The sequence below is a fragment of the Onychostruthus taczanowskii genome, unplaced genomic scaffold (genome assembly GCF_017590055.1).
Source record: "Onychostruthus taczanowskii isolate IOZ18803 unplaced genomic scaffold, ASM1759005v1 scaffold1, whole genome shotgun sequence".
NCBI lineage: Eukaryota > Metazoa > Chordata > Aves > Passeriformes > Passeridae > Onychostruthus > Onychostruthus taczanowskii.
The window spans coordinates 23,389,354-23,404,804 of NW_024496525.1; the positions used below are offsets into that span (position 1 = coordinate 23,389,354).

The window sequence follows — 15,451 nt, forward strand, 5'->3', positions numbered from 1 at the left end:
TAAAAGATTACCACAATATTTTTTTCCTAAATTTCCTAAATTTTTTCTATTTTTTTTTCTCTTTTTTTCTGAGATTATGATAGCAGCTTATGTCTAAATCAAACCCAGCAAAAGGGAGCAGAGAGCCCTGAGATTCTATGGTAGCCCTGGCCCTCATTTGAATCATGTAAATGCTTTTATGTCTATTTTTAAAAATTCAGATTCAGCTAGAGAACAGCAGTTTGCTGACATGCAAAAGTTACAGCTTCCCTTCTGTCCTTATAGTCATACAGCATTAAAATAGAAGGGGCTTTTTCAGTGGTGGAAAGTGTGAATTAGAAATTCTTTTAAAAAAAAAAAGTTGGCCCACTGTTTTATATTTTTACCCAAATATTAAATTGATGTTTCTCTTCTTTTAAACAACATGAGATGTTGTATTTTCTTCAAATGCACTTTCTTGCTGTGACTTTACATTGAATCTTCCTACATGAGAAAAAAATCCTTTTTTTTTTTTTTTTTTTTTGCTTAAGATAAATACCCCCAGAGTTTTTGTTTTCTATTTTTTTTTTTTTTTTTAATCAAAAGAGCAATCCAACCCTTACTTATGTCTATGTTGATTTTCCAACCAGCACTCAGCTGCTAGCTGTGTCCATGGACATTCTTTTGGCATTTAGGTAGGTAATGCATCTGAATCCGGTATAGGGGAAAAAAAAATCTAGCTTGGATCACGTGCCAAAACGTAAACTAAGCCTTACTGAAAGTTTCTAGTTCACTCCAATCATTTCTCCTCTTTTTAATCACCAGGGGAAGGCTTTATGGATGCATACTCCATTAGAAAGATACACTGTTTTTCATCCCTTTCATAGGCCCTTCTTGCATAGCTGCCCTTTGTCTAATATCACACCATGGTAGGAGCCCTCTGGTGATACTGCCATGGTCCACTCCCTTCCTTTGTGTCTTGCCCTGGTAATCTTATACAGGCTGAAAATTCCATGTGCGTAGCTTTCTGTTGCCATTCTGCAGTGCTGTGTTCCTGATTTGTTTTGGCAGAGCAAGCTTGAGTCTTTATGGCACAGTGAAATATTCTTGGATGCTATATAATTCAGACTGAATAAGGAGTCTGTATAAGGCACGTGTCTCACTATATATGTATATAAAAACACCAACATTTTTAATTCAAGTCAAGCATCTTTTACATTTAACTTCTGTCTTAAAGTCATACTTTGTTTTTATGCTTCCTTTCTTTGGCTTCATTGGGAATCTCTCCATTTTCCAGGTCTGAGTGCTGCTGAATAAAGTTGGTAAGAACTGCAGTGCTAGTAGTATTCTTGGAATTATACATCTTCTCTCTCTCCTCTCCCTTTTTTTCTTCAGCCAGGGAATAGTTTTTGAAGGTCTCATAAATTTTATGCATATCCTCAGGCATGGTCTTTTTCAGGTCTTTGTTTTTCCTTTTGGTCATCTTAGCGGATGATCCAAATTTGTTGATGATGTTGTCCTCGGACGCCCCCTGCCCGTGCTTGCTGAGCTTATCTGACCCTTTAAGGCGCAGGTTGTTAGGCCTGTTGTTGATGCTTTCCTGAGAGGAGGCCTTGAAGCGTCCTGTTTCCAAGGTAGCAAAGACAGAGCGCTTCTCCGGAGAGAGCATGTCCAAGGAGTGGGCTCGCTGCTCCAGGCCCAGGCGCCTGCGCTCCATGCTCCGGATGGTGGCTGCCCGTTGAAGCTTGTCATGGATCTCCACGCTGAGCCGCCTCCGAGTCTCTCTGAACTCAGCCGTCACATTTGCTTTCCACTCTGCTGCGTGGGCTTTTATTTCTCCAACCTTTACAACATAAGGAAAGGCAAATTAATAAAAAAAAAAAAAAAAAAATCTTTCCTGTAGAACAGCAATACAAGCACTTTCTTCTGTGGCATGAAACTGGGGAGTGGTCAGATCTCCATTGCATCCATCTGGACCCAAACTTCAGTAGTAAAGGGCCTAAACTGGGCAAACTCTAAACATACCAACTGATGACTTTTGTGACATAGAACTCATCTGCCTGTGTCACTTTGCCACCCCACACATTTTATAGCTGTGTCACGTCATGGGACATGTTCATGTTAATCCATCCTTGATTAAGAACAAAATTCCTGACTCATAATGTCAGCAGTAGATGGTCAAGAGTGGGCAAAGTTAATCACATACAGTTAAACCGATACACTTCAGAACAACACAACAACCAGCGCAGCAGTACAGGAATGTGTTTTCCTGTATGGCTCATGGATGCAGATGTTTAGTCCCACTGAAGATTCTGTTCAGAGCCACAGAGTCACAGAGCTGTTAATGTTTAATACCCATTTATTGTATTTATGACGACCCCAGATGCAGGGAAGAATGATGCTCATCTGACTCCATGGCTTTGGAATGATGAACACTCACTTTATTAAAACTATACTATATTAAAGAGATGCATTCTATACTACATCATACTTACTTACTAAATTCTAACTACTACTAACTAATAACTGAAAAACTCGTGACTCTCTACCCAAGAGTCCCTATCCACACACATGGATCCAATTGGTCACCTCGGGTAAACAATCTCCAGAATACATTCTACACGGGCACAAACACAGGAGCAGCAAATGAGATAAGAATTATTTTGATCATTCTTTTCTCTGATCACTTTTTACTCTGCTTCTCTCTGTTCCGAGGGCATGTGAATACCACATCCATTAGCTAATTTCAAGTGGCCCTCTGACTCCCCCAGTCTAGGGTTCATTTTCAGGGACAAATGTAGCTGTCTTTAATGGAGATTTCCATTGCACAACTGTCCAAATACCACACTGTCAAGCCATCTGGAGGAGTTTTCAACACACATTCTATATGGGGACTATGAGCATATCCTTGAATGTCCTACTACCATCTTTCTTTGGTTTACTACTTTGCACTGGAGGCTGGAATAAGGGCTAAGAATAAAGAACCAAGTGATGACTGTATTCAATAAATATGCCTTCCAAAATGAGAAAAACCAAGATAAATGACCAAGTAATATTTCAGTTATAACAGGCCTTTCTCAAAGTTCAGCTAAAGAAGAACAGATTTAGGAGTACAGTGGCTGCAGGAGCCCACCACGGTCAATGCTTTGTTTGTGCTGCTGCAGCCTGAACTCAAGTTTTTGCATCCAATAACCCACAAGGAGTCATATTTTTTTCTGCAGTCCAGATGTGCAGGTGTCCATTTAGCACTGTGCCAGAAGGCATCTGCATGGGAGACCAGATTCCTCGCTGTAGGTGCCTGATGCTCAACAGAACAGCAACACTCTCTGCAGTCCCCTTTATTAATAGAGACACATGCGGGATGCACCAGGCTTTGGGTGGTGCAGATGCCTTCAAAAATTAGAAACAGCAAAAAGATACCCCCCTGCCAAATTTTGTCTGCTATTTGGTTAACCCTGCCAGGTAAACTTTGCTAGTAAAGCAGGGTTGCCTTAAAATTTGAAATTATTAACATCCCCCACCACAGGCTTCAGCTCTAGAGGCATGGCAATTACCTTTCTATTTACCACACTTATTTCAGTGTGGAAAATATTCACACTTACATAAGTGTGGAAAATATCCACACTCAAATAAGTGTGGAAAATAGAAAGAGCAAAATAGAAAACTAGTAAATAGAGCAGTATCCTCTTTGAATCAGGGAGGGCATGTTCTGAGTGACTTTAGTCATGCTCTCCTTGATGCTGACTACTCAATTTCTTCAACTTTTAAAAGAAAAGTACACAGTAAAGGACCTGAATCTAAACTTCTATTCAGAACCACATTCCCTGGCATAGGAAAAGACAGGAAAATCTCCTAGTTTTTGAGAGGACACCGAAATTTTTAGTACAATTTCATAGCTAGTTTCAGAGTAAAGGCTGGCATCTCATTCCATAATTGGAATCCCACTGATGTGTTTGGTGTATTTTTGAGTACTGATAGAGGTGTAACAGCCTTGGTTGCTTTTGTTGCTCTCTTCTCTTCCTTTGTGAAGGTGCTAGAGATCAGAGTTACATGTATACCAAAGGTAGACAGTGAAGTAAACCACAGAGCATATTGAACATTGGTCATGCAGAGCAGCATCCTTATTTAGACATGCAGGAATCAGGCCCTTAAATCTCTCTTGTAAAATGACAAACTGCTGAGAAATTACTGATCATACCTCTTCTTGTGTCTTCTTGGACAGGACTCTTAGCCAGTCTCCAATCATACTCAGAACAGCAGCAAAGTAGGCAAGGCCAACAAGGATCCAGAACCACACTAAGGGTTTATACCACTCCATGTATTTGATGTCAGCATTTCCTCCTGAAATAAGCATTTAATTATGCTTACAAATGATGTGGTGCCAAAATCATTACAAAATATCTGCAATTCTGAAAAATGCCTAAAAGTATTTCCTAACTCTTGTCAACAGCACTGTTCTGATAATAAGACAAAAAGCTTGTCAGGTGGGAGGGACCCAGTCTGCTTTAATTTGTCTTCAAAATTACCTATTGTTCTGCTGCTATGTGACCTGCCAGAGCACCCAGTAAATACTTTCCTTTGTACTGCTCATATGCTGAAGCAGCTCTGAAATTCTGCTTTGATAGTACTTGCAACAGTACAAACACCTGTCCAAGAAAAAATTTAATACAGCTAGTCTTCCTCATTCTGAACTGTCTGCAGCCTCATAGTTAAGAAAATTTATAGGTCAACCCCTTTAAGTTATAGTTTCGAGACTTTTTTGGATTTAGCTAGAGGATTGAGAGATCTGTGTGCAGAAAAAAGAAATGTAGCCTTTTCTTCCAAATCAGGGTATCTGACAGGAAACCAACCATGCATTAGCCCTGAAAATAAGGCTGTACAGTCTTGGGTATCATTCAGAGATGCATTCTCTGGACAGTGACTTCATAGGAGATATGGGTCAAACCAAGCAACAAATATACTATATTGTTCTTCATGCAGGTCTCTAGATGAGCTGGCAGAACAAGAAGTGAGATATTTGGCAAACCTAATGGACTACAAAGACTCCCAAGTAAGTGCAGTAGGGGCCAGGTTGCTGCCCGCTATAGAGTAAAATACAGAATTTTTTACAAAAGAAAGCAACCACACTGTCGACACTCTCAGTCCCATCACAGTGCTATGTGCACTGCAAGAATGAGCCAGTGAGAGGCAGGCACAGCCCTGAAGGGAAGAGGGTGAGCAGGAAAGAGTCTGCAGAGCCCCATGGGCACCACCATATCCCTCAATGCAAGTGAACATCACCTTGGTGGTACCCGTGGAAATCCCTGCCCAAAGAGCAAGCCTAGCAGGAGACTCAGGCAGAGGTCTGCATATTTCTTCTGTATGACTGCAGAGAGATTTTAGGGGTTTTCCCTGTTAAAATCACCAGACAACACAGTTCAATATTTTCCCTTTTGCTTTTCGCAATCTGAGACATTCCTATGACTCTTTCATTTTATCAAGACTCAGTATGAATGTAGTTGCAGTGTTTGAACACCCCCATGGAAGGTCAGACATTTGAGACTTGGCAGGGACCCAAACATTGGTTTTGATGTTAATTTCTCCCCATAGACTGCATGAATCACACTCGTTTTTTCCAGTCTTTAAAAGTCTGAAACAATGGGAGGTAGGGACTGCTGTTGCTATGGTACAAGAAGCCTCTTCTGATCATACATGTCCCTGAGGAAGCTCACTAGGAAACAGATTGTCTGGATCTATCTTGCACAGTAATCAGGTGACGAGAAAGTATGAGACCACTTTTTTCAGCCTATCAGATACTGTGTTTTTTCAGGCTCCATGCACAATTTTTTTTCCAACTGTAGTACAAAAACCTCCCAGTTTCCCGAGAGCTGGGATTTTTTTCTAGAGGAATAAGCCAGCATAGCTCCATTGACTCTGCTTTAACTGTTAAGATATAGTATTTTTGATTTGCTGTTGAAGGAATAGAGATATTGAGAGATTAAAGTGGCAGAAAATAAAAGGGGCAGAAAATCTCTCTCAAAACCAGCAATAAACCCCAAATCTCCTGGTGATCACCTGCCTTAAACTCTTATCATGAAAATGCCTCTGAAGTTTCCTTGTTTCAGGTCTTCCATATGATTTTTGGAAAATCCTGCTTGTTAGTGACCACCCAGCTGTGGATTATATTCTCCTAACCATGTGCATACACAGCAATTTAATATTCAGAATTTTTTTTACTATCACATTATTAAACAATACTGAAATGCTGTATTATTAAGAAAAGTATTGTAAATTCTTTTTATTTCACACTGTGATACCTCAAAGAATATCAGTGAATTCCTTTACACATCTAAGTGGTTAAAATGGACAAAGCTCACACAATCATTTCTGTAACTGAATAGTCCTAAAACTTTCTTTTTTATATCTGGGTCTTCTTTTGTTCAGTGACTTTTTTTTTTCTCAATAATTCATGTCTTCTATGCCAGTATGTCATACCAAAGGAAGATTAGAGTATTCTCTACAAAAAAGACTTTTCTACTGTTCTTCAGCAAAGAAAATTTTGTAGTTTTATTTTATGCTTTTAACTCATTCTGTTTATAGGGACTAAGAAGCTCAGTATGACTGTTTGTAACACAGGCAACCTAATACCTTTAATTAGAGCCACTAACAGGAATGAGGAGTAGAGGTCATGCACTGATGGGAATAAATTCACTTATTTTTAACCACCTTTTTGTTAGCAAAGCAGCTGCATGAAAAAAAGTCTCTCTCTCCAGTCAGCTATCTCAATTGCCTCTTTGTAAATTGTATATGGGTAGATATTTATAGTTCCTGCTTGTACTGTATTAATCTTGGAGAGTCTTCCCCAAGCACTGAGTTACATACCCCATTAGTCCTTCTCTCCTACAAGAGTTTTCCTTAACAGGTCAACTGCAATGTCAAAATTTCTGCCAAGGTTATGAAACAATGCAGGTTTTGAAATGCTGCATCTCCTGTGGTAGCAGCCCACTACTGCATCTGACCAGAGAATTCTACAGACCTATGGCTCAGTCATCCTTTGTAAAAGCTTCCTCCATTCATCATCTGGGCTGCTTGCTCCTGCAGTCAGCCTCAGAATGAGCACTAATGGACTAATCCAAATATTTAATTCAATGGGAAAGTAATTTTACTTTTGCATAATTCATTGAATGATAAAGGATAATCAGGACTTCCCAGGCTCCTGTTATCTACACTGCTGAAAGCTCACAATCTACAAATGGCAAGGCACCTGGACCTTAAATCAGCCTGGCATTGTTTCACTGGAAAAAAACACCTTGTGAAAAGCCTCCTCTCTATACCAGAAAACAAATTCTAATAGCCAAGGCCGTTGTGCACAGCATCTTGGCTCAAAGCTGCTCACCTGCTACAAAGTCACCGAAGCCAACAGTGGTCAGAGTGACAACTACAAAGTAAATGGACTCCAAGGCTGTCCATCCCTCGATGTATTTGAAGATAAATGCAGGAATGGTCACAAAGACAATGCAGCCTGCCAGGATGAAGACGATGGTGGAGATTACCCGGATCTTTGTTTGACTCACTTGTTTATTCTAGAAAAAGGAAATAACAAGAAAAAAAATGTTTGAGTGGATTTCTGTAACTGTATTCTTTGTGGATGACACACTGATTATGCTGGTATCACCTGGTATGTCTCTTTCTGCCTTTTGTGAGCTTGCTGGGTGGAATACAACCCTCTCTCCCTGTTAGTGAGAGTCCTGACTAGGTAATAGTAAGCCCCCATGTCTGGCCCCCGTTTATCATGATTCCCATTTTCTATGCACTAGGAAGTGACTAATCTACCACAAACACCACCTGGAAAAACATTCCCAAGCTTCAGAAAGGCATCAATATGCTCCATATCAGGTTCAATGTGTAAGAAAAAGTGCACATTAACACCACATACAAGTATGCGTACACCCACATTGTCTCACCAGCACCAAGTATTCAACAAACAAGACCAAGGTTAAAATGAAAATAAACCCCTCTTCCCTTACTGAAAAGGTGCAATTTTATGTAGAAATAACTCATGCTTTGGGATTTCTAGACTCAGGATTTCCCACTTTCATTCACAAATATGAAGGTTAAATCTCCTTTTCAAAAATAGAAAGCTGTATTATTGGTTTACTCCAGAAAAAAAGGATTTATGTCAAATACTAAAGAGCCTGAGATAAAATTACCTATGTAAAGCCACTGGAAAACTGTTGAACAAAGAGTATGTGTTACTGACTTCTATAAACTGAATTCAAATATAGCCAGTGTAATTGTAATATTTTACACTCCAAAATCATATAAACTTTCAATTTATTTAATATATACTTATATTTTGTTTCTATTAATATTGATGCAAACCTGGATTAATACAATTGACTCTGGCAGATTTATTTCAGATTCTCTGCTGTTAATAAACTCAGCACCCAATAAAGTTTCATGAGAAACCTGTAAATTACTAGAAACCATATTGTGGATTAATTTCAGTGGCAATACAAATTCTCTATTTATTCTGGAAAAGCAATGCGGAGGTCACTCTAAGTCATATTTCCAAATTAGTTTTTCAAATCAAGCATCTCCCTTAACCCAGGAATGAGATCTCATTTCAGATTAAGGCATTGCCTAGACAGGAAATAAGATCTCAGAAGTTATCTTTGTAATATACAGAAGGGATATTGCCTGAACTGGTTAATATCTAACCAGTTTGTGAGCAATATTGTGCTTCCCCTAAAATGGGAGCATTTATTTTAGAGATGCAGTGTCAGACCCTTGTTAAGTACTCCTCTGCTCTGGGATGCATTCAGAACCAGGTAGAATAAATAAGGGATATTTCATAGATGCTTTCAGTTCTGAAACTGTTTAAGATGATTCCTACACTTCATATTTAATTTGGGTGTGTGCTTATTTTCTGTGTCTGGATGAATAGAAATAGTTCAATAAGATTAGTAATGTAATGCAAATATAAGACATGGAAGAAACTGCCAAGTACCAAGGGGAAAAGCAACACAGAAATATAAAATCTGAATTCATTCCTTATTGCCTCTTTTTCCAAAGAGCCACTTTGAGTATTTTGCTAAAATACCAAAGGATGATCTATCTTATTTAAGAGGTATGGACACACATTCACAATGGCAGGATTTCAGACTTATTCAATGAGTAGTAAAAGGAAAAGAACAGATCACATGGATGTTACATAGTGTCCTACATTGGCACCCCTGCCATTCTTCACTGAGAATAAGGATTTAACCAAATTGATGTTTAATTTCTAGTTTGACTAAGGTGACTTCTTTACTTCTAATAAATGCTTCATTTTCCTGATATGTAAAAATGAAATGTCAGAAACCTTGCCTTGTGGAAGTTAGGAGACAAGTGCCTCTTGGACATCCTTGAACAAAAAATAGTTTGGAGCTGCCTGGCATCAAAGTTGTGCATAGCAATTCTTCCTCCAGTCCCCACATAGCAAAAATTAAAATGCATTTCAATGTGTGTCAGAATTGTCTCATGAGAGAGACAGGAACAAAAAGAATGGCCTTCAAATCAGTAACAAATGTTCAGGACATCCCCTTGTCCGTGAACAATAAATTCCGCCAAAGGTTTTTGGTTTTTTAAGTAAAAAAGGTAACAATGTTAATGAAAGGATCTGTAAAAGACCTGACTCATGGTTATTGTGCACCTTTGTCACTGACACAAAAGCAGAGCAGCTGAGGGTACAAATGAAGGCAGAAAGAAATGGTGAATCAGGCACAGCATTTTTAGAGCTGCTGAAAAAAGCACAAAAGCAGGACTCAGAAAAAGAATTACTTAATGAACAATAACACGTGAAATATAGGACCGACGCAAAAAGGAGGGTCTTTTTACAGTTAGGCATGCATTCAGAGGAAATTCACAGTAGAGTCTAACTGCTACACATGAATAAAAATGCTAAGGCATAATTGTACTTACTAATAAAATATGTACATTGTAATAATGACATACTACAAAAATTTAATCCACTGCAGTGTTATACCAAGTCATTATTACAATAAATAAATAAATAAATAAATAAATAATCACATTATATAACACTAAGGGCTGAGAAGTCTGAATATGTTCACACAAATTTCTCTTTTAAACAGCATTCTCAGCTTAGAGCAAAACATTGTCAAATAGCTGAGCAATTTCTGCCACGCTAACAAGTCATCTGAACCCATTTTGTGGCATGAATACAGAATGTTTTATAGGTGTCAAAAGGAAAAAACAACAACCTCTTCCTCCAGGAAAGGTAGCTAATCTTATAGTTGTTTAAGTAAAATTAAAACACCTTTTAAAAAGATGTTTTCCACTCTTTTTCTTTTTAAGTTTGTTTGTCCACAAGTCTTTCCACAGTGATGAAGCCGATAATTTGTAAGATATTCTTCAAATACGAATAAATTAGTGTTGGCTAATGAGACCAATTTAAATCCCCCTAGAGCTAATCTGGAAAACATCAAAGAAGTCATCTAAGTAGCTAAGAACTGAGAGTTTTCTGTGCACCCATCAGGGTCATTCCCATTTTCCACTGACAGTACTGATTTTATTCTTGAGGTGGCCAAGTGCTAAACTGGCGACATTACTGATGTCACCTTGCTTATATGAATTCAAACAACCTACTGTCAATCTGCTCTAGTGCCAAGAGGGGTAAGGACAGACAGAGCAATGAAAACACCTTTATCAGTGGAATTTAGTTCTTATCCATCTTTTCCATCAATAACTGCAGCTTTGCTTTTTCCTCATTTTGTATTATATATACAAGGGTTTTAGTAGTTTTGGTCTTACCTAATAATTTCAGGAGTTAAAATAAACCTTGAGTTTTTTACTTTCTTTTTTCTCTCCCTGGCCCAATAGATCAAAGTCAGTGTAGTAGATTATTTTACTTTTTTTGCTTTCTTCAGGTGAATTAACTGAGGTACAATTTTTCTGACCTGATGGTTGACAATAAAAGCACCAAACAGTGTTTTTAAGTTTGTAAACTGAGACATATATATTCCTATGCAAAAGGAGCAGGAGGCATTATGTTTGGGATCAAGAGAAGCTACAGTCATTTATCAGACTAGACTAAATGCTAAATATGTGGAATATATATATTTCCATGAACAGCATATTTCATATAAGCTTATAAGATTCTGTAGTGTCACCTGTCATTTCATAGAAAGCTCCCCCAGTATACAGTACTACAGAACCAAAAATAGCACTGGAACACTTGCTGCTTCACAGTGAGCTCAGATGGCTTTTCCGCCTTCCAAAATTTTCCTTTTCTGAATTCCTGACAAGTCTCCCCAAGGCTCCAGGCAAGATGGCTACCTTTTTTGCTAGGTGACCAATGGCATATTTTTAGAGATAATGTAATGTATCTGCATGGAAAATGTTGTCCTCATGTCTCCAAAAAGCTCTGTATTTTGGAGCATACATTTCAAACAAAACACATTTCTTTAGTATTTCTTTTGTTCTCTTCACTTACTCTTAACTTTTTGCCCTTCCCCATGCTGCCAACTATTCTCAGAACAGATTGTCTCTGCCCATGCATTAATTAAACAGCTTGTCTTCTAAATCACTTTCTCTAGACCAAAATATTTTAACACTAGGAATGACAGTCTTTGTACCAAAGCCATAAACCAGAATATCACATATATCAGCTCACAAACATTTGATATGTCCTTAGTCAAAATATGTTTGCAAAGCTAGTGTGGATGATGCAGGCAGTCATAGTTCACACTGCCTGTCTTTCAGCAAGCCAGTCCTGGCACACACAGTAAGGTGTGATATAGCCCTTCTCAACAGGTTGTATGGAAAGACTGGCACAGCACTGGCTTGGACATCAGTGATTTGGTCACATCAGCCTCTTTGGTGCCTGTAACAGTCACTGTGGATGTCATTGTAACTTGTCCGAGCTCTTTCATGTGCAAAATGAGACTGAAACTAAATGTATTTTAAATATCACTGACTTGGACATAACTCCTAAGAAAAATATAACAATATTTTGTTCTTCTCTGTTCTCTGACACTGCTGGTTCCTGTCAGCTCCAACAGACCCCCCTCAAGGCACTGCTAAGCCACTGAGATGACATGGTGGTACCTCTGGGAAAGTGTGTTTAAGAAGGAGCAGGAATGCTGGACAGGCAGAAGAAAAGGGAATAGCGAAGAGAGCAAGGGAATAACAAGGTCAGGTGAGTGGGAGCTTCTCCATGGCAGTACAGGTACTGCAGGGTCTGCAACCCATGGGAGACCAGCAAAGGAACAGAGGAAAAGAGTTAAGAACAGCAGACAAACCACTGTGTTCTGGCCCCAGCCCCTGTGCCATTTGCTGCTGCACCAGGGGGACTGAAGGTGACCCACAGTAACAACATGGGTGGAGGAGAGGTGTCTGGAGTGAAGCTGTGCTTGAAAAATGGGGAAGAAAGACATTTTGAATTTTTGTGAGGATTTTTATTCCAAACACTCAACTCAGTAATTAATTTTTTTAATGTTAATTGTCAATATATTAATTTAAAGTCCACCAGTCAAGTTTGTTTTGCCTGTGAGAGTACATGGTAAGTGACTTTGCTGTCTTTATTTTGACCCATGAGGTTATTTAGAGAACATTCCATTGTCCTTCCCATGTTCTCTCCATCACTGTAGGCGAGTGAGCAAACGCTGCGTGGGTGCTTGCTGCCAGCCAGGACCTACTCACTACATCAGTGAAGAAGACAACACTCCCTGAAAACAAGCAGCAGAGTTATAATATATGTTAAAATGTAGATGACATTTCAGACACCTCCATGGGTTATGAAATGAGGGCTGAACCATTCTATTAGATATGGGCTTCCCCTACATTCTAACCTCTTGGTGCCTCAGTGTTATTTTAGTTCTCATGTTTCATAAAGAATGCTGCTATGGCTGCAGAATCTGTCCTCTGCTTTTTAACTGCAGTCAGTACCAGAGGAGAGACAGATATTAAAAGCTGTAAGCAGTCACATTTATTACTAAGCTTGGGAGACACAATCCTGAACTCATACAAGACACAGGTCAGAGTAAAGAAGGATTTATGTTATTTTTAACATCATTTTTTTTCCCCATAAAACCACATTTCTGTAGGGTGTTTGTCTAGACGCAGATGGAATATACAACAAGCTTCTCACAGAGCAGTGTCTTTCTCTAATGTAATTTTTGTAAATCTCTGCATGGATCTTGCTCAGGCATAATGTGAGTACTGTGTGATGAAAATACAGAAACACTGACTCAGACATTTTCTAGGCTTGATATACCCTTTTCCAATCTTCTTCCTCTCACTAGAAAGCACACAGAGGGATTTCTGATATGGACCCACTAATTTATCCATGTTGCTTATTACAAAAATAAAAATTATGATCCTAAACCTCTGTTATGGCTGAACTGTATTCAGCCCAAGGAGGGGAAAAAAAAGAAGTAAAAAACCAAATTGAATAAGAGGAATCCATGTATACACAGGCTTTTCTCAAACACTGGAGCAGACAAATGACAACAGAGGTTGACGGCATAGACTTCAGCAATTTCACAGAGGCCAAATTTGTAATGTGTTGCACCTCCCTTCCCTCCTTCAACTCATATCTGAGTTACATCTCTATTCCCCCACTCAGAGAGTGCAAAAATTAGTTAATAAAGATTGCTCCACATAGCTTCCCTGTACCTGAATGGATCTGATCTTGCCATTCCTGGTGTAACATACTCACCATCAAAGACCAGAGGACAAGAACAAAATTAGTAAAATGTCTGCTACACTTAAGTTGCATTCCTTGAAATGGAATAGCTGTAAGCATCACTAACTAAATTAAATACCAAGTTAGAGGGCCTAATATATCAAAATCTGGGATGCATAGATGTTCTAATTGATTTTTTAGTACTAGCTAACTATCTTAGGTCTGTGCAGAAAAAGATACTTTTCTGCAGCTCAGATATAATGGAGGGGGTATATAGGATTCAGGGTGACCCCCTTAGCAGGGAGAGGAATGATGAGGAGGACTCCATCTTATCAGAAGGCTAATTAATTATTTTATTCTACTATATTATTCTATATTGTATTACACTATATTACATTACATCTAAACTGAACCTGCCAAGCACTCCTCTCATGACTGTCAGCCGACAGTCCTGACACACACACACACTTGGCCCTGACAGGCCAAAGAAACAAAACACCATCACTTTGGGTAGACAATCTCCATATCGCATCCCACTTTTGCACAAACACAGGCACAGCAAATAAGATAATAATTGTTTTCCTTTCTCTGAGGTTCAGAGAATATGAATCTCAGAAATCCTTGGGAAGAATTGTGCCTTGCTTTTCTTTGTGAAGAGAAATGCAGCCACAGGGGTAAGTGATCCAAAAACTAAACCAAACATATTCAATACAGTGGTTTAACCTAAAACAGAATTCAGAGACAAATTTGGCTCTAGTTGATGAAGTCGCCACCTGTAATGAAGTCACAACCCTCACCATCAAGCCTACAAGCACCCCTATTTTAACCATACTCAGGGAAATGTGACTCTTAGAAGGACCTTTAAGATGTGACAGGCAAAAGAACAGATCATGAGCTGAGATTGTTTACGTGCATTTGTTTTGGCTTTGTAAATCACCATTCTAATCACTGATTTTTTTGTATTTTTTGCCTTTTTTTTTTTTTTTTTTTTTTTTTGTGGAAATGACTCAGCAAATTGTTTGGCTGAGGTCTGAACCCTGAACTTTCAGCACATAAGCCTTGTATAATTTTGGAATAATACTGTGAATGTGCAACAGTAGGTTGAATTTCACACCCTGTCCTGACAGGTCTGTTCATAGACAGGATGCCAGCAGATGGCAGATAGATCACTGCATCAGACAGTTACTATGTGGAAGTTATGTGATGATTTTTTTTTTTTTAATTTTACCTTTTTCCTTACAGAAAGTCACAGTGAATAACACTATATTTAAAAAATAAAAGACATCTTTCCACCAGTTCAGTGGGACTACACCAGCCCCATCCCTATCAGCCAATTAAGAAGTACTTTTCCTAGGACAATTCCAAGGTTAGGTGATGTGTACTGTTATCTTTCAGAAAAATATTAAGTGTAGACCACTTTCATAGCATGTCTCTGAGAACTAGACCAAAACATGTTCTCTGAGCTGAAAACCTGAAAGTCAAGTAGCAGAAGTGGCTGTTCTGACAAGTCCCTGGCTCAGTGAAGCACAAGTTGCTTACAGAGGCATTGCCTTTCTGCACAAAGCAGTGTGTTTTCAGTGGTGCAGCCTTGCCACCACTCATGTCTCTGGCTGCTTGCTCACATCCCAGTACTGCAGTTCACAGTCTAGCAGATGTGTTGCCAGACCTGTCCTCTCTGTCCTGCTGGGAACCAGAGGGGTGAAAGCAGTAAACAAGCCCAGGAACTGCTCACGGTGGCCTCACCTCAGAAGCCAGGAAATCCTGGAATGCTCTCAGAAACTCATTGTGCCCAGGCTGAATTCCTGCATCTGTACTAAAGTGCAA

General features: G+C 39.0%; 1 protein-coding gene across 1 annotated transcript in view; it reads right to left on the reverse strand.

The window, feature by feature from the left end:
- Window positions 1-719: 719 nt before the first annotated feature.
- The window catches only part of KCNK10 (potassium two pore domain channel subfamily K member 10), a 54,656-nt gene continuing 39,924 nt past the window's right edge, over window positions 720-15,451 (reverse strand). The window contains exons 5-7 of the mRNA XM_041399090.1: window positions 7,334-7,520; window positions 4,157-4,299; window positions 720-1,801 (exon numbers count right to left, since the gene is read on the reverse strand). Of these exons, the coding sequence (XP_041255024.1) occupies window positions 1,196-1,801; window positions 4,157-4,299; window positions 7,334-7,520 (936 nt within the window). The 3' untranslated portion in view covers window positions 720-1,195. The remainder of the gene's footprint in view (window positions 1,802-4,156; window positions 4,300-7,333; window positions 7,521-15,451) is intronic.